The 19,491-nt window shown below is 47.0% G+C and overlaps 1 protein-coding gene across 1 annotated transcript in view; it reads right to left on the reverse strand.

Moving 5' to 3' along the window:
* The window catches only part of FAM204A (family with sequence similarity 204 member A), a 380,149-nt gene that overhangs the window by 262,547 nt on the left and 98,111 nt on the right, over positions 1-19,491 (reverse strand). The window contains exon 4 of the mRNA XM_078641197.1: positions 9,063-9,162. Coding sequence (XP_078497323.1) covers positions 9,063-9,162 — 100 coding nt within the window. The remainder of the gene's footprint in view (positions 1-9,062; positions 9,163-19,491) is intronic.

The raw sequence follows: 19,491 nt of genomic DNA on the forward strand, positions 1-19,491 counted from the left end.
ATATAGTCTATTATTGTTCCAGGGTTAGTGCCGGTAAAGGTAACTATTCTTAGGCCACCCTCTGGTTCATACAGATTAAAATTTACCAATAAGTCTTCCAACTCCTCACCTTCTGTGGTGTGTTCAAAATGTGGTAGCTCGGGGCCTTCGCCCCAATTCTGGTTAGTTAAACTACAAACTAACCTGCAGGGATGGATATTAAAATCGCCTAGTCATATATACTCTATGTCAAACTCGGAGTTCTGGCTGCCTGACCTTAATATAGCATCTAAGGAGGCAATGTTGCTACCACTATCTTCCCTATTCTGTGAATTAAAAAAATTAATGTATAAAGACCTCGTAGTGGGGTTAATCACTCTCTCTATAATGAGAATGTTTTGCGAGTCAGTACTGATCTGTTGTAGAGAGCCCTTCAGTTCCAAAGAAAACAGCATCGACAGACCTCCCTTGGGTCTGCCAATGCGACTAGGGATCGCTGCCGTGGCAAAGCTAGTAAACCGATCACACCAAAAACTGGCAGTTGTATCCCAGGTTAATCCCAGGGCAATGATATTGTGACCCATGACAAAACTTAACCACTCCTTATCATCCCGTTTGGAGTCAAGTCCAGCTACATTCCAGCTTAATATTTTGCAGGTATCTATAGTTTTCTTCTCTGCAAAATCAGTCAGGAGAGCCCCATTTTCTGCTCGCACTTGGGGGATTTCATTAACCGAAGAGTTACCCGCTAGCTCTGCTACAATTATCTGATCATGAGAAGTGTCATTTTCGATTATATTCTCGATGAAGGAGGCACCGACATTCTCGACCAAGATTTGGTCGGGAGCAGTTTCCCTTTCTATAATGACCCGCGTTTTACGGTCTGCCAAACTGGATGACTCGTGCCTATTTGTAACATTTATAGTTCCACTGCCCCTATCCTTGAGGTTAGTTGTTAATCTTGAGAATCTTGGACCACTTTGTGACATGTTTGGGCTCCCCGTACGTCAATCGCAGTCATTTAAGTTGGCCAGGACCCCATACCTATTCGCTGTACCAAACCCCCACTCCTGAGGTGTAACCCCCGATCCCCAACCAAATGCTGCTGCATTCCACCTTGGTAATGGGATATTGGGGCGTATCGGGAGCTGCTCGTCACCCAACCAAGCTCCAAACCCATTTCCCCAGCTTCCCTGATCCATCACCGGGGCACCCACCCCCCACCTATACTTGTTATTCAGAATTGGTCTAGGGTTTTTGAAAAATGACATGTTCTGTTGGTGGTTGCATGGCCCTATGCCAAATCTATCTGCTAGGCCAAAGCCATTTTCATTATATGTGGATCTTAAACCCCCCCGCCTTCTGTTACTACTTGTAGCCCACCCTGATCTTGTACTATTTGGGTGGTTCGCGTGTTGCTGGTCGGTGTAGAACATTTTTAGGGTAAGAGGGATTATGGATCCACTTCTACGTTGGGGCGGGAATATATTTTGTAAGACATTTGGGAGCACTGTCGCATTTGCAAAATGTAAGACTACACAGTCCCCCTTAAACTATTTTTGCCTGTTCCCTATCCATGTCATCCTCCTTGCCGATACAATTTCCTCAGCCAACTGCTCTTTCCCATACTGCGCCATCTGCATATTACTGGACAGCCAGTGTAATGCCTTGCTTGTCAGGGATGAGGTGGATTCTGTTTGCCCAGGGGATAAGATAGGAACGTTTGCTAAGACCAATACCACTGGTGAGGCTTCTACTATGAATTGTGGTGAATCCTCCTCTAAGGATGGTAATGTTGGTATAGTGGGTGGAAGTGTAGGGGCCTCCCTCGCCACTTCTTGGCTAGGTACATCTGTTGGAGCCTGGCCAGGCGGGATAGTCTCTAGTGGGCCTTCATCTACTACAATGTCTCCCCCACTAATGTTATTAATTTCCTTCACTATATCTATTGGATTAGAGACAATAGTTGCTACTTTCTCGATTTCTTCTGCTAGTTTCAATTGAAGACCACCCATCCTTTTCACCTCTGCGGTAAGCCTATCAATTTTCCCAATCATTGGCTTAATAATGGTCTTTATTTTTAGATCTATCATATCCGAGATCCTATTAAAAAGGTCATCATCTATAATTTGACTAACATTCGCTTCCTCATACTCCGGTCTTTTTCCCTTAGAGTTTGGTGGGGTAGTGACCCTTTTCCTCCCTGCCCGTGACCCCCCTTTTTTCGGCTGAATTCTTCTACAGGTTCTCACCGCCCTAGTCCCGGGTGCAACAGATGATAAATCATCTGCTATAAAATTCACAAGGGGCTCAGGGTCAGAATCTGCGTTTGTCTCCAGATCGACCAATAGTTCTACACTTTGATCAATGCTTGCAGTGTCAGGGGGATTAGTATCAGGGATGTTTATGCTGGGGTCATGCTCGGATACATCACTCATTTGTACACTGGAGGGAGGGCTCCCTTGATGGAGAACAGGAGATTGACTCAAACCTAACGATTGCCTTCTTCCGGTATTTATTTTATGTACTACTTGAACTAGATAGTTATCTAGAGTATTAAGGGTATCAGGTACACCCGGGGAAATTTTCTTAGGCATGATGACAAATAGTATAATAACACTGCGATATAACACAAACCGATGTCAACCAGTCCAGGTGCGCACTAAGGACAAACTAAGGACAAACCCGGGGACACAACTATTCTATGAAGGGTGATATAGTCTTTCTGCGGCCAACTTACTAAAGTGGGTATATGGACAGGGTGGATCCCGTGACGCTCAACCAGGGGATCTTGCCCAGTTCAGTCTCCTCGGGCCTCGGAGGGCCTCAGAGGGCCCGCCCTTTGTCCGGGCTTCGTCCGGCGTCCCGCACGCGTCCCGCTTAGCGTGGGGGGTGTGGCTTTATAGGAGGAGTAGGGGCGGGAAGAGACTCCAGGTGCGCTGCGGTGATCCTGCGCAGAACCCTGGGTCTCGCAGTCCCGGCCCCTGTTTCAACGGCCTCACGCACTCCTGACAGTTTCTTCACCCTTTACACAGGGCTCGGCAGGCAAGGGCTTAAAATCCAGGAACACAAGGTCTGTAAACAGCTGCGAGCGGCTCCCGCGAAGCGGGGGCCGCGAGCTGTAATGAAGGCAGGAGAGCAGGGAGGAGCTGGCAAACAGGGAGGATTTTTAACGCTTTTCCACTCTTTGTGCATGGTCTTCTGAGCATGTTATCAAACTTAGAGAATTTGCAAATTAACTAGCACTCCCATTTACTGATGCTTAACAGTGAAACTCACAGCAGCCCCAACATTCACCAGGGAGGCATGTCAATTCAAAGTATGGCCGTATAAATGTATTTTTAAAAAGAGAATTTAGTCCAAATATATCTCTATGTCTTGGGATCGCTGCACTGGCCACCCAACTACATGTGCTTTGCATAGGACACTTACCTGGAAATCATTTGAACAACGGACACAAGCTTCAACCGACAGCCTGTGTCCACAAAAGGATCTACTATATTGCACCTAGGTGGTTTTAGAAACAAAAACACAAGAAATAATTGTGGTTAACAAACCACTACAATATCAAATTGTATAGTATTAAGCTTTTGATTACCTGGGAACCTGCACATTCCTGTGCCAGATACTCTGAAGGGACAGCTCGATAAACATTTGTGGCTCATGTCCAAGATGTGTACATGTAAGTCAGAAGGGTGCTCTAAGTACACCTTTGAACGCACATACATTTCAATAGGGCAGTCAAAGTATTAAGGCAGCATGAGATGAAAATGGTGAATATATTTGTGCTGTTTACATTTTAGTCGAGCTCTTCTTGTTTGGTTTAATTGACTGCATTTTGGTCTAATGTAGTCCATTAAAAGTTAAGATTTAAAGTAACACAGGATACTATGTTGTACATGTAATTTACATTAAGTGCTCCTTCTGCATGGGGTTAGTGTCCCCTTCATTATAATAACATTTATATCAGGCTAGCTTACATTTTATTCTTGGCAAATAAATTAGACGCGTGTATCAAGAGGGAGAGAGAGGACCAGAAAGCTAGTCCTTATCCCCCGATTATATGTCAATAAATCAAAATTGGACTAGCTAAATAATCAAAAGAAAATAAATTGTATTAAATTTATCAGGGACTCAAGTATGCTTTGTCAACGGTTTGTGGCACCTGGTAGGTGTGCTCATAAAGCCCTCACCCACCAACCTAGTTGGTGGCATGCTTCATCATCGGGCCCACCCAGTGACACCTAGCGTGTCCCGGGTGTGCTTCGACGCCTGAAGACAGCGGAGCAGGTATGTCGCTGTGTGTGCGGTGAAGACTGTTAAGGATTGTGAATTTAAAACGGCTTGGCGGGGATCCCAGTGCCCGAGGGCAGATACACTTTAATAGCTGGGTCACCGTCAGCGGTTAAAAATAAGGCTATTGGATGTTAGAGGCGAGTTACGACCTCCCACATCCTGGGGAGTGTCAACATGTTTCAGCCAGTGCCTTATTACTATGCTGGCTTTCTTCAGGACGGGCAAAAAAGATAAGAAGGTGTGTGCAGTTAAAACTAGTGAGTGTATATCCAGACTATGTGTATACACGCCCTAAAGTGTTTTTCTATGTGTGAGTGGGGAATTCCCATCTCAAGAAAACACCTATACATATAACATATAGGACAGAGACAAAACATACATGGAAAAAGGTTAGAGTCACTTGGCTGTATAATATGTATACAGTTGGTTGCCGGCTCTATAGCGGTGTAGGTGCTGGCTATGAGCGGCTAGAGTGTAATGGCACTGGTGGTACCATTAGGGTGGGGTTCGCACTTGATTACGATAGTGGGGTGGCTAAAAACACGAATTGTACATAGTAGTGCACAGTGGTACAAAAGAAAGACATAAGGGTTCAATCTTACGCTAGTTAGTCAAAGGGGCTACTTCATGGTTTGAGAAGTGGCATGGGTTGACCCTGTGGATTAAAAACACAGGTTTTGCCACAGTTTCTGAGAGAGAGAGAGACCTGTAGGGGAGAAAAACGCTTACCAGAAATGTAGAACCTTCATGGTACTCACTGAGTTCTTGGTCAGAGCCTGCCGTGGACCTGTACTGCCTCCTTCGCTGCACCGGTAGTGAATGGCCATGGGAGTGAGCTTTTTATATTGTAAGCAGATTGTTAAATTGCTGGCACCTGTGTTAGCGAGGAAAGGGTAAAAGACTCGAGATACTGAGTCAATGCGCTCGCAAGCGCTAGTCATGGTGGTGGTGACAGGCTGCGCATGCGCGTTGTAGTGCGCTGTTACCGCGCATGCGCATTAGGGTTCTATTACCGCGCATGCGCATTAGGGTGCTAGTACTGCGCATGCGCGCGAGTGAGAGAGCAGGTACTACTCGCTCGCGCATGCGCGGTCAAGGCGGCGCGATTTAAGAGCCATCAGGCACTATAATTGACAAAGCGATGGGGCAATAGGGAGCAGTAATAAAGCAAGAATTTTATACACTTGTATGCCTCATTGCCACTGGGCAGCTGGGCAATGGTCTTGTTAAGGTGCATCGCGACCAGGCGATGGTCTGTGGAAGGCTGGCACTGGGGGGTTGGTTTTACTGTCCTGATCACGTGTGGGACAATGAATTCCACGGGATGGCATCATTGAGCCCATTGGTTGATGTCGACAGACGGTATATCCATCTTTGCTCTTTGCCTAGAAGTCTTTTGTCATTGTCAATGGCACTTTCCGGGATCTGTTCGATTATTGTCCAGTTAAAGTCATTTGGTGTGTGACATTGAGTGATGAAATGGTTCGTGAGTTTGCTTACGTTCTTCTTGCATCGGATCGTGCTTCGATGCTCAGTAATTCTAGTCTTGATCTTTCGGGTGGTCATCCCCACATAGCGGAGGCCACATGTGCATGTCAGGAGGTACACCACGTTGCGTGAGTTGCAGTTGGTGTGACTTTGTTGTGTCCATATTTTGTTGGGTTCCAGGTGGAGCGTTCTGGTGTGTGTGGTCAGGTGGCACACACTGCAATCGTTGCAGGGGTAGTGTCCAACCACCTTCGGAAGGCCCCAGGCATTCAAGATGGTATTAGCTGGTTAGCTGGTGACCAAAATCATAAAAAAACACTGGAGAATCATCAACTCTGGACCAAGGAACTGGGAAACACCCAGATTCGCTTACAAAAGGAACAAAAACCTCAAGGATCAGCTGGTGAGTACCAGACCTAGACTACCACACAAACAACCAGCTAATACCATCTTGAATGCCTGGGGCCTTCCGAAGGTGGTTGGACACTACCCCTGCAACGATTGCAGTGTGTGCCACCTGACCACACACACCAGAACGCTCCACCTGGAACCCAACAAAATATGGACACAACAAAGTCACACCAACTGCAACTCACGCAACGTGGTGTACCTCCTGACATGCACATGTGGCCTCCGCTATGTGGGGATGACCACCCGAAAGATCAAGACTAGAATTACTGAGCATCGAAGCACGATCCGATGCAAGAAGAACGTAAGCAAACTCACGAACCATTTCATCACTCAATGTCACACACCAAATGACTTTAACTGGACAATAATCGAACAGATCCCGGAAAGTGCCATTGACAATGACAAAAGACTTCTAGGCAAAGAGCAAAGATGGATATACCGTCTGTCGACATCAACCAATGGGCTCAATGATGCCATCCCGTGGAATTCATTGTCCCACACGTGATCAGGACAGTAAAACCAACCCCCCAGTGCCAGCCTTCCACAGACCATCGCCTGGTCGCGATGCACCTTAACAAGACCATTGCCCAGCTGCCCAGTGGCAATGAGGCATACAAGTGTATAAAATTCTTGCTTTATTACTGCTCCCTATTGCCCCATCGCTTTGTCAATTATAGTGCCTGATGGCTCTTAAATCGCGCCGCCTTGACCGCGCATGCGCGAGCGAGTAGTACCTGCTCTCTCACTCGCGCGCATGCGCAGTACTAGCACCCTAATGCGCATGCGCGGTAATAGAACCCTAATGCGCATGCGCGGTAACAGCGCACTACAACGCGCATGCGCAGCCTGTCACCACCACCATGACTAGCGCTTGCGAGCGCATTGACTCAGTATCTCGAGTCTTTTTACCCTTTCCTCGCTAACACAGGTGCCAGCAATTTAACAATCTGCTTACAATATAAAAAGCTCACTCCCATGGCCATTCACTACCGGTGCAGCGAAGGAGGCAGTACAGGTCCACGGCAGGCTCTGACCAAGAACTCAGTGAGTACCATGAAGGTTCTACATTTCTGGTAAGCGTTTTTCTCCCCTACAGGTCTCTCTCTCTCTCAGAAACTGTGGCAAAACCTGTGTTTTTAATCCACAGGGTCAACCCATGCCACTTCTCAAACCATGAAGTAGCCCCTTTGACTAACTAGCGTAAGATTGAACCCATATGTCTTTCTTTTGTACCACTGTGCACTACTATGTACAATTCGTGTTTTTAGCCACCCCACTATCGTAATCAAGTGCGAACCCCACCCTAATGGTACCACCAGTGCCATTACACTCTAGCCGCTCATAGCCAGCACCTACACCGCTATAGAGCCGGCAACCAACTGTATACATATTATACAGCCAAGTGACTCTAACCTTTTTCCATGTATGTTTTGTCTCTGTCCTATATGTTATATGTATAGGTGTTTTCTTGAGATGGGAATTCCCCACTCACACATAGAAAAACACTTTAGGGCGTGTATACACATAGTCTGGATATACACTCACTAGTTTTAACTGCACACACCTTCTTATCTTTTTTACCCGTCCTGAAGAAAGCCAGCATAGTAATAAGGCACTGGCTGAAACATGTTGACACTCCCCAGGATGTGGGAGGTCGTAACTCGCCTCTAACATCCAATAGCCTTATTTTTAACCGCTGACGGTGACCCAGCTATTAAAGTGTATCTGCCCTCGGGCACTGGGATCCCCGCCAAGCCGTTTTAAATTCACAATCCTTAACAGTCTTCACCGCACACACAGCGACATACCTGCTCCGCTGTCTTCAGGCGTCGAAGCACACCCGGGACACGCTAGGTGTCACTGGGTGGGCCCGATGATGAAGCATGCCACCAACTAGGTTGGTGGGTGAGGGCTTTATGAGCACACCTACCAGGTGCCACAAACCGTTGACAAAGCATACTTGAGTCCCTGATAAATTTAATACAATTTATTTTCTTTTGATTATTTAGCTAGTCCAATTTTGATTTATTGAAATAAATTAGACGAACATTAGTTATTATTTTTTTTTCTTCCCTTTAATAGCATGAATACCCAAACATTGGGCATTAAAGTCAGCTATGCCAGCAACTGAAAAGGAGAATGGAGGTTGAAGAATAAAACATATGAAAGAATAAATGTTGTAATTTAATCTTATTGCAAGAGCTGGATTCCCACATTGATTTCAATCGAATATCCAACATATTGTGCAATCTGCCTAGTTAAAGCTGATGTTCTGCATAAAATTAGATGAAGTGACTGATTTAGAGTTTGGCGGACAGGTACTCCTGTGGCTGATATCCCTTTGACCTGATTACAAGTGCATAACATCCTAAGGCAGATGGGGTATTCGTCACATTTGTGCCAGTCAAACTCTGAATCAGGCCCTTAATTATAATGGCCTGTAAGGCTTTGTGTGACACTCGACCTCTGTATGCCTTGACTGGAGTGTCGAATTCCCTACAGTATTAGACACAGGGCATTACCTACATCTCTGGCAGGCAGAGCTTTCCGGAAGATAGATCTGGGGGTGTTGTTCTTGTTTATAATTCACTTGACAGGTACACTAATTAACTGTTTCAGGTCCTTTGCACCTATTTTTTCGATGTGACTTTCAAAGTAGTTGTTTCTGTGCTATTTCGTATGTCGTATTCACCAAAGTATGTCAATGACCTAATTTAAAGTGTATTTTACTTTAAAAAAACAAAAATTAATAATGATATTTTATCCAAACATTCATTAGCGCATTACATGACATTAAAAGTAACCAAGGAGCTCAAATGCTCTGGTGTGCGGAGCGAGTTTGTGCGATGAACAACAAAAAGAAAAACTTGAAATACTAGCATTATCACCTTTTGAAGAATCTTGTTGGTCACAGGTGGCTCAAATCGGTCATTTATGCCAAAGAACTGCTTGAGCTCCTCCATGGGGGCATCATCTTTTGATGGTTGGCTGCAAGAATAAATAGAATAGTTACGAAGGAATTACAGACCTAATAAACCAGACAGAAAGGTGGCTTAAAGGACTGCCCCAACAGCAGAACAGTCTCATCTCTATGAGTAGACGGCTCAGAGGACTTTCACTGGGATGCATAGCATCGTTTGCTCATCAGACTCTATGTCTCTGAGGATTAACACAGGCATATACACACCAACCCCGACGAATAGATGGCTCAGTGGATTAGTGCGGATGCGCGCAGGCCATTTCACTCTAACATCTCAGTTCAGGCAACTGTTACTAAGATAGATTTGCTCACACACGTGAATGGATATCCTGTGTAAATGGGGTACTGTAACACTGCTTCAATTCCTGGGAGCTAAATTTTGGAGGAAGGTGATCTGACCCCGAATTGAAAAGCTTGTCACCTTCATGACTGACTGGGTACAGAAATGTAGCACATGGGTATATTTAGCAAATGTGGACATTGGATGTCTTAGCGTTTCAAGTCGGTACAAAGTGTTCATTAATAGGGCATGCTTCACTTTGTTCCAATGTGCACAAACTTAGAATGTGCAGCATCTGCCCACAAACATTGCAGACTATTGTATCTGGCAAAAATCCTAAAGACAAAAACATGCAAGGGTGTATGACAACCCAGGTTATCATCCTGATTTAGATGCAAACTAGAGCTTGCACGCGAATCGGATTAGTGAGGCAGATGTAATAGGGAGTAGATCCTTTTACTCACAGGCCTGTGCACCTCAGGGATTGGTCATTGAAAGCAAAGCCTTTCTAAGGCCAAGTGATTCAAGGAACTGTTCAGGGTTGCTTAGTCTTACATGTACATGGGTGGATGGCACAGCGCATTGATACAGAGCTTCATGTTTTGTTTAAAATTTAGGATCAATTCGCTCACATGATAGGGAAAGTTTGCATTTCAATATTATTGGGTTACTTTACACTTTCTGCATAAAAGGTCCTCTGTGTTATTAGACTAGCTCAGGTAGTACTTTTGGGCTAAGGGTATGATAATCTATTATTACTTAGCATTTCTAGAGCACATAGCTACCCAGAGGCATCTCAGTGCTAGCAGCGAGAGGGAGTGGGTTTACAGACTAAGGTTTTGAAATAGCCACGTTTTCAGATGCTTTCGAAAGGTGAGAAGATGGGTCTCTGATCGTAGCTGTGGGGGTAGAGTGTTCCATAGACTAGCTATGCTATACGAGAAAGAGCTACCCCCACTGCTAGTCCTGTGTATTTTGGGGATGACGTCCATCCTCATGCTTGCCAAGCGGAGAAGTTTCCTTGGGTGGTAAAAGGTGATGAAGGATTCAAAAATAGTGGGGCCTTCCCCCATCGGGATTTTATGGGCTATGCAAATGGATTTGAATTTTATTCTTTCCAGAATGGGTAGCCATTGGGCAGCCAATGTAGGGCTTTCAGACATGGCTTCGAAGATTGCGTTTTTGGCACTCCAAACAGCACCCTGTCTGCACAGTTCTGGGCCACTTGGAGTTTTCTAATGGTGGACTTGGGTGCTCCCAGATATAGGGAGTTACTATAGTCAAAGCGCGGGAGGACCAGGGCCTGGACCACCGTTCTTGCCCCAGTGGGGACAAGAGGGAGAATTCTTCTCAGCATTCTGATGATGCCATAACACGCACTGGACACTTCCACAGCTTGCTGCCTAAATGTTAAAGATTTGTCAGCCATACTCCCAAGATTTTTATCTTGGGGTTTGGGGTGGGTGCTTGTCCTAGACATGTGGGCCATTGCAGTTTGAAGTCAGTATTGGATCTATATAATCTATGCTGCAAAACCCAAGGTTATATCACTATAGGTGAAGAAAGAAACCCATTATGTACCCAATAATTGTTAGTATGCATTTTGCATCGTGCTTCTCTGATGGCTGAAATGTCACCATAAATAGGTTGGCTCTTCTACACACAAAGGATTTTTTACTGAAAAAATCAGAAGATTTAGTAACCTTGCAAATACCCACGCCAGAAAACCATACAAAGCAGAAGGGCTAAGGGCCGCAACATATAACTCTGAAATGTATGGTAAACTCAACATACATTAAGACTTTATATGGAATTAGGAAGACTATGAGCCTTCCATGAATTTGCATACACGATTAACTGGCTACCTCAAATTTTGGGTATGTCAGCATATTTAAGTCACTGTTCACTTTAATGAGTATCTTGCCTTCTCCTGGCACACTAGTTATTAACAGCCACATGCATCTAGCGATTTAGGAATCGCAAACGGTGCTAATCTCAAAAATCGGCCGTTTGCGATTCCTAAATCACTATTTCAGATGCATCAATCCAAAATTCAATAAATCGTTATTTTTTGCGATTTCTAAAAATGCGATTGCATTTAAGGAATCGCAATTTGCGATTCCTTAAATGCAATGCATGACACCTAAAACAAATTGCGAATTCGCAATTAGGAGGAAAAAATTACCATGAGGTTGGACCTCATGGTAATTTGCGAAAAAGCTGAAAAATGCAATTTTGTGCATTTTTCAAACTGTCATGTTGTGCACACACATGCCCTTAGGGCATGTGTGTGCACAACATATGTGCATAGATTGGTTTCAGGGGTGCAACAGGGTGTCCTTTGGACACCCCTGCACCCTTGAAATCGCAATCTCAATTTGCGATTAGCTAATTGCGAATCGCAAATTGAGATTGTCTTCCCATTCATTCCTATGGGCCTTTTGGCCCATAGGAATCAATGGGAAGGGATTCCTTAATTGCGATTCGCAATTTGTGAATCGCAATTAAGGAAAAATAAGGAATCGCTAATAAAATTGCGATTTTTTGATGCATTGCCGTTTGCAATTCCTTAATTGCGATTCCTTAATTTTCGCAATTAAGGAATCGCAAACGGCAACAATGATGCATGTACCTGTAAATGTTTCTAGAATGTTCTTGACCACTTTAACCGCAGGTGTCAAAGTATTCAATACCAGACACTCCCTAGTAGTAATCCCATGTATGGGGGGTGTGGCAGACTGGCAGCTACAGACCAGAGTTCCCAGCCCAGCAGTTTAATCCAGCAGAATCCTGCCGTTATATCAGCGCAAGCCCACTGTGGGGAGGTGCAGCGACCTGCTACAGCCATTAGGGAACCCCTGGGCTTGATTGGTGGGACCGCGCCACTGCTGGAGCCCTGAGTGCTGTGGGAGCCTGGTGCGAGGTGGGCCGTGGCAGAAATGCCCTGTCAGCCCTGAGTGCAGAATAGCGGTGCCTGCAGCTGCTATGTGAGAGCGGACTGGGAGTCCAACGAGTGCGGTGCTGCTCCCTCGTGCCATGCGGACAGAGGATTGGTTGGAAGTTGGATCCAGAGACCATGAAGTGCTCCTTGTGGTCGGGGACCCCGGGCCTCCCGGCTCCTCCTGCTGGTGGGAGCTGCGGTGTGGCACAGAGGCAGCAGCCTGATTGAGACAGCTGTGGGCTGCGTTATTTCCGTCTTACACCTAGATGGAAGCGGCCTAGATAGCAGCCAGATTGAAGGACCAAGGGTGTTGCCCACGTTAGCGGATGCTGGCAATTGCAGGCCGGGCCCGCTGAAGAGATCTGTGGTGCAGCGAGGAAGCCACAAGTAGAATGTGGAGACTGTCTGATGTCGCAACGGAATGCCCAGTAGGTTGTGCTCCCTGGCCTTGCTCCCCCTTGCCCACAAGGTCGTGTGGTGCATACCTGCTTGGGGGGTACCTTTGAGGCTGGACAGCCACGAGAGGCCTGATCTGGTTGTAGTGTCCTGCTGGACACGTTGTAGTGTTCTGCTTGTTTGCACCCACCCACCCATCACAGGCGTCACCCGTCAGGCGACCCTGCAAATAAAAGGGGCAGTGCGCACATGCCATGGGCCAGTTGCCAACTATGTGTCTGTGTCAGTAATTTGTCTGCATGTGGGCCTAGTGTGCCTAGGGCCCAAGACACCACACTGGGGAGGTTGGGGACTGACATAAGAGATTGAGTGTACTAGGGGCCCTGCCCGGGTCGCTGGGAGCTTCTGGAAGAGGACACAGCAAGTCCGGTGAGTCGGCTGCTGGCAGCAACCCCCTGAGCTTGTCGTGTGCTCTTCTCTTGCTCTCCCTTCCTGCCCCTGAGTCTGTCCAGGGAGTTCCAGATTTGGGGGGGGGGGAGTGTGGGGGGAAGCGGCTTCGCTGTAGGGGGCTGCAGCAGGGGTGAAGCCGGATGTCATTGGAGGTACTCCTGAAGCAGACGGTTGCTGGAGAACTGATGCGACTGGGGGTCACCCGCTGGGCCTGAACTGATACAGTGTCGAACAGATGGCTGCGAACGACATTGGGGGCCTGCGTGCGGCTGACTGGGTCCCAGTGTCTGTGGTGAGGGCACCCGAGGCTGTGGTGCTGGACGATGGCTGGCTGATTCCAGAGGTCTGTACCTGAAGTACTTGGGGCTGGCCTGTGCTCTAATACACTGTTCAGCCCACTGTTTTTTTCGGCCCAAGCAGTTGTCGTGAAGCCCGGTGCCGTAGCGTTGTACGTGTGATCACCACTGTTTATGACAGGGATGTGACCCCTTACGGCCCAACGGTGTAGATGTGAGTGGAGAGACTTTGAGGCACTGAACTTCTGGCTGGCTTGGTGGACCTTGAGTGCCCCCTATGCCCCTGGAACTGCAGTAAGCATCTGGTTAGAGGCAGGGCAGCTGCAACACTCGGCTAGAGTCCATCCAGCAAGAAGGTGGGCATCCCTTGCAGGAGAACTTTGTTGAATTGGGTGCATTGGAGCCCCGATACATCATGGAGATGGGTAAAGACAGAGAGCTGGGGGGCCCAGCCGACAACATTTGATCAATATGTGACTGCAGTGGTGATCGAGGCCTCTAGTGCCAATGTACAGGCCAAGATCGACTCTAATTACGGATGTGAATTTGTTGCGTGTCAACCTGCGTAAGTTGTCCGAGAGGTTGCTGGAGACAGAAAAACATGTCACAAAACTTCAGGAGGAAGTTAAAGTCCGTAAGTCCACGGTTGCTTCTCTAAAGCCCCACACGCAGTGGCTCGAGATGCGGGAGGAGGACACGGAGGGCCGCTCCCGATCCTGCCATCTGTGGGGTTTCCAGAGGGAGTGGAAGCAACGGTCCGGAACTCTTTTTCGAACAATGGCTCCGGAAGACACTATTAGATGCCGACTGCTCACCTGTCTTTGTGGTTGAAGGTGCTCATAGGGCTCTGGTGCCGCAACCCCTTCCGGGAGTGGGGGGTCCACCAAGAACGATAATCACCAAGATCCTTAGTTACAGGGACCGAATTTTATATTGCAGACAGTTCGCTGGCAGGGAGATCCCCCTTTCGAGGACTGCATCAATCGGATCTTCCAGAATTATACCCAACATGTGCAACAGATGCGGAAAATGTTGGGGGGCATGGGGATGTGAAACAAAAAACGAGAGCCATAATGTTAAAGTACATGCTGTTATTCCCTGCACAACTGAAAGTCCTTCATGAGACAATCTCACTTTTTTGTGACACCAGAGGAAGTGTGGGACCAGCAAGACATTCAGGGATATGGCAGAATCCTGGTGCCTGGTGCTGGGGAGGACTCTGGCTAGTCCACCGGCTCGACTAAGAGGAGCGACGAGGAGATGACACAGCAGTCACTGGAGAGACACTCGCTCATACACTCGAGTGGTGGTAAGACTGGACGGAAAGCTGGATATGGAACATTTGGAAAAGGAAGAACCAAGAGCACTGGTGGAGGTGGTCACTTCGGCAAATTCCGTGGACATTGGCTCAGAGGTGGCTGAGAAACCTCCAGACCTGTCTGGCCAGTAGATCCTGGAATGAGTAGAGGTTGTGTCATTGATTTCTACTGTTGGGCCGGCGGGGCTCCGGGTGCCACAAAACAGTCTGCAGGTTGCTGCTGTGATGACTGTATTGTCACTACATGACTTTTGCCCTAGCTGGGGTTGTGCATATATACTGTTATGTGTCCCAGGGACCTTGTGTTGTTAGATGTGCCTTTGGATTGCATGACCGACAGTATAGTGGGACATTGTGAAGGGCAACAGAGAACCACTGTGTCACTCCCCCTCACTCTCTTTCTTTCTTTATTCTTGTTTCTTTTTCTTTCTCTCTGTTTCTTTGAGTTATTTTTTCTTCATTGGTTTGTTGTGTGAATGCTGTGTAAAGAGTTGGGTGGGGTGGGTGCTTGGACGGGAGTAGGTGTGATTGTTTGTGGCAGATGTTGCAGGGCTACTGAACTAACCCAGAGCATCCACAACTCCATTCTGGATCTAAAGAACCTCCTGCACCTATCCCAACTCTCCTTCTGGAATCTCAAGCTCTCGCAGAACACTACTCCCCACCTACCTCGGAGCCCCTCCTGCACCCATTACCGCTATCCCTGAGACACCTGCGCCCTCGCAAGCAGCCTTGCCACCTCTCAGAGGAGGAAATTCTGGCCCTCCTCCTCCTCACTTACAAACCTGCCCATGTAACGGCTAGCCCTCTAGACTTCACGGAGGAAGAAGTTGTAGACCTCCTCATTAGCTACGAATCTGCCCTGATAACCCCATGTCCCTCAGATCCGAGTGATGAACACCCTATACGCACGGTTGCAACCAACCCCAACAGATCAGCTACTTTCCATATGCAACAACATCACCCAGCTGTGCAGACTGCACATCTTTTAACAACCCCAGGCAGTAATGACACCTTCATTGACTACCTCTTGGAAATCATCACAGCCAAGGCCTCACCTAACTCCAATGACATTTTCCTTGGCAACATCAATCTGCACTGGAACAACCCCAAGGACCCTCAGGTCAACGCCATCAGAGACTTCTTGGCTGACCAAGACATTACCCAAGCCTGCTCACTCCCAACTCACTCAATAGGCGCCACTCTAGACTGGATCATTTCTAAGGAATCAGCAGTCAAGCTTATCCCTATAGACCCATGCGATTTGTCTGACCACTACGCTATCACCTTCCTTCTGCCTGGCACCCACAAGACATGGTCACCACAACCCGTGATTCCCAAACACTGGGTTAGAGACACCAAGAACCTTGATCACAGGAAACTGGCTACTCGCTGTGAGACTGACCTCCACCCCTCACCTCATTTCACTACGGTCAACAACCTCACTGAACATTATTCCATTACCATATCCAACATTCTCGATGACCTTGCTCCGCTAAAACTAAAAAGAACCCAGATCAAAGACAGGACCCCCTAATTCAACGAATCTCTCAACAGTGAAAGGAGATCCCTCCGGCAGACAGAACATAACTGGAAACAGCACACGTCAGCAGCCCATCTAAAACTTCTCAGCCAGTCCAGAAATGCCCACAATAGGAAAATACTCAATTCAAAAAAAGAATTCTTCAGAACAGAACTTGAGAATGCCAAGAACAGACATCACATGCTATTCAACTTGGTTAAACACCAATCTAACAAACTGGCTAAAACCTCCAAAGAAACCCCTCTTCTGTGACAAAATCTCTGCCCTAGGAAACAAACTTAAATAAACAATGCACTCCCAAACTACGTCAGCTCTACCTCTTCTTCCTGCGCTGCCATCCCAGACTTCACCCACAAACCTAGCACACTGGTCCGACTTTAATGTCTATGACGAACTCTCTGTCTCGGAAATTCTATCCTCCTTAAACCCGAACAATCACTTTAATGATCCTCTCTCCTCTAACTGCCTAGCCGCCGCTTCTCAGGCTATCATCCCTTCTTGGACTGCAATAATCAACGCATCCCTCTTACAAGGATCGATACCTGACTCTCTTAAAGCCAGCCAAGTTGTCCCTATCCTAAAAAGAACTACGCTGGATCCTGCTTTTCCTGACAACTATACACCTATTTCTAACATCCCACTCCTAGCTAAAGTTCTGGAGAAATGTGTGCAACAGCAGTTGAGCCAACACATCACCAACTTGCACCTTTTATATGACTTCCAGTCCGGGTTCAGACCTGGACACTGCACTGAAACCACCCTCCTCCACATCGTTGATGATGCATTCCAAGCCCTTGACCAAGGGAAAACCTGTCTCCTAATCCTCCTAGACCTATCATCGGCTTTTGATACGGTTAATCACAAAACACTTATTGAACGCCTCAAACACAGCATGGGACTGGATGGCACCCTTCTTGAATGGTTTAGGTCCTTCATCCAGAATCGCTCATGGAGAATCCTAATCCGCTCCCTCCCCGATCACAGTTGGAGTCTCCCAAGGATCAAACCTATCTCCTACCCTTTACAATCTTTACCTTGAAGCGCTCACAGAGGTCCTACGCACCGCCAATATCTCCTACCAAATGTATGCCGATGACACACAGATCTACATTAAAATCTCTTCTCCTTAAGACATTATCTCCCTGAATGAGGCCTTGAAGCTGACTGTCCATTGGCTCACCTCTAATCAGCTCAAACTTAACGCAAAAAACCTGAATTCCTACTAATCTCCCCACCCAAAACCAATCCAGACATTCAGTAATGGATCAAGGCTATCACCGCGTTAAACTGCCCTCCTACCATTGTTGACTCTGCTAAATCCCTTGGAATTACCCTAGACTGCAGCTTGAATATGCGTGGCCATATCAATTCGAAGGGCAAAACTGCCAGATTTCACCTGAGCTACCTACGAAATCTGAAACACTTCCTTGACACTACCGACCTAAAAATGGCAATACAAGCGCTAGTCATCTCCAGACTAGAATATGGTTGCTCTACCCTCGCAGGTCTACCCAAGAACTATTTTGCCCTATTGAAAGCCTGCCTCAACGCCGCTGCCAGACTTCTAACAGGTTCAAAGAAAGTCAACCACATCTCCCCCCATCTCGAAGCTCTGAACTGGCTTCCTCTCGAGGCCAGAATCCAATTTAAGATGGCTTGCATCAGTCACAAGGCTCTATTCTCCAATTCCCTGGCATTTCTCGCCCTGAAACTCGTGCTATCCGGAGGAGCCAGAAACTCCAGGACCACCAGATACTTTTTGCTCCAACCAGCACGCTAACGAAAATAAAAACGTACAATCGGGCCAACTCTGGGGCCCCTCCAAGAATATGGAACTCACTCCCACACTCCATCAAAAGACTTCCGTCTTTGGCACGCTTTAAAAAGGAGGCCAAAACTTTCCTAATGGGCAAATTCCTCTCCTAACGCTTGCATTACAATCACCTCAGCAACTTTGTTCCACCTACTATTACAGCGTTACCCATGGTTTTTCCGGATGATACCTACCTGGCACTCCTGGGCATCCCACCTGGGATTTGAGACTGCTTGTTTTCTTGTATAATGTATTTACCTGTTTTTACCCCTAAGATATCCAGGATTTGAAACTGCTTGTTTTTTTAAATAATGTATCTACCTGTTGCTATCCCAATTGTATCCACCCCTCCTAAATCTATTGTATACCACCTGTCACTCCTGTAAAGCGCTCTGATAACCTCACAGGTCTGGTTCGTACTCTTTAAAACACAAAATTAATAAATAAATAAAAATGTGTGTGGGGAAGTGTGCTAGGGATACTGCTCGGGCAAGGGTTTTTCTTGGGCTGTTCTGCTTGGACTTGCCCGGAGGAACTACTAGCCCTCATTATAAGTGTTTAAATGGTTATCTGGGGGGTTTCTTTCCCTTTCTCCTACGACAGTAATATACATCTTAGTTAGCTGGTTCAGGGTGGTTCGGGGAGACAGTTTATGTTTTGTTTTTGCAGCAAGTCAATACGCAAGACCCCTCAATGAGTTGGGCCGGTGGGGTGGACCTCTGTGGCTTCCTAAGCTGGAGGTTATGGGAGGTCCGGCTCAGACTAATGGGAGGAGGGAGGACCACTTAAGAGTGATGACAGGAGACCTACGGGGGTGCACATAGCGATGCTCCAAGAAACGCACCTGATGGATGGGGAGGCACAGAAATTACTTAAAAAGTGGAGAGGCCAGTTGTTCTCCTAGACTTAATCCAATTATGCCAGGGAGATTTTGATAGGGATGGTCCACAGGTTTCGTTCCGCCCAAGAGACTGCCATTGAGGGTATATATGTCCTGGTTCATGGGTTGTTGGATCGAGTGGAGGAGTGTTTTTTGAATGCATATGCCCTTAATGTGGATAATTGGGAATTGTTCAGAACACTGGAGGAGCTAATTCTGTATTTAGCCCATTAGTTGGGCAGGGGATTTTAATGTGTGACAGAGGGGCTCGGGGAGTCGATGGCTCGGTTGGATTGCACGGTATCTGGCGGGAACTCTACCAGGTGTGTACGCCCACAGTGCGTACAGACAGGATTTTAGTTTTGGGCGATTGCGCTGCCAACGTATTGGGGGCCCGGTACTTGGTGCAATTCCAGTCGG

This window comes from Lissotriton helveticus, chromosome 5_1 (assembly GCF_964261635.1).
Source record: "Lissotriton helveticus chromosome 5_1, aLisHel1.1, whole genome shotgun sequence".
In the NCBI taxonomy this organism is placed as follows: Eukaryota; Metazoa; Chordata; class Amphibia; order Caudata; family Salamandridae; genus Lissotriton; species Lissotriton helveticus.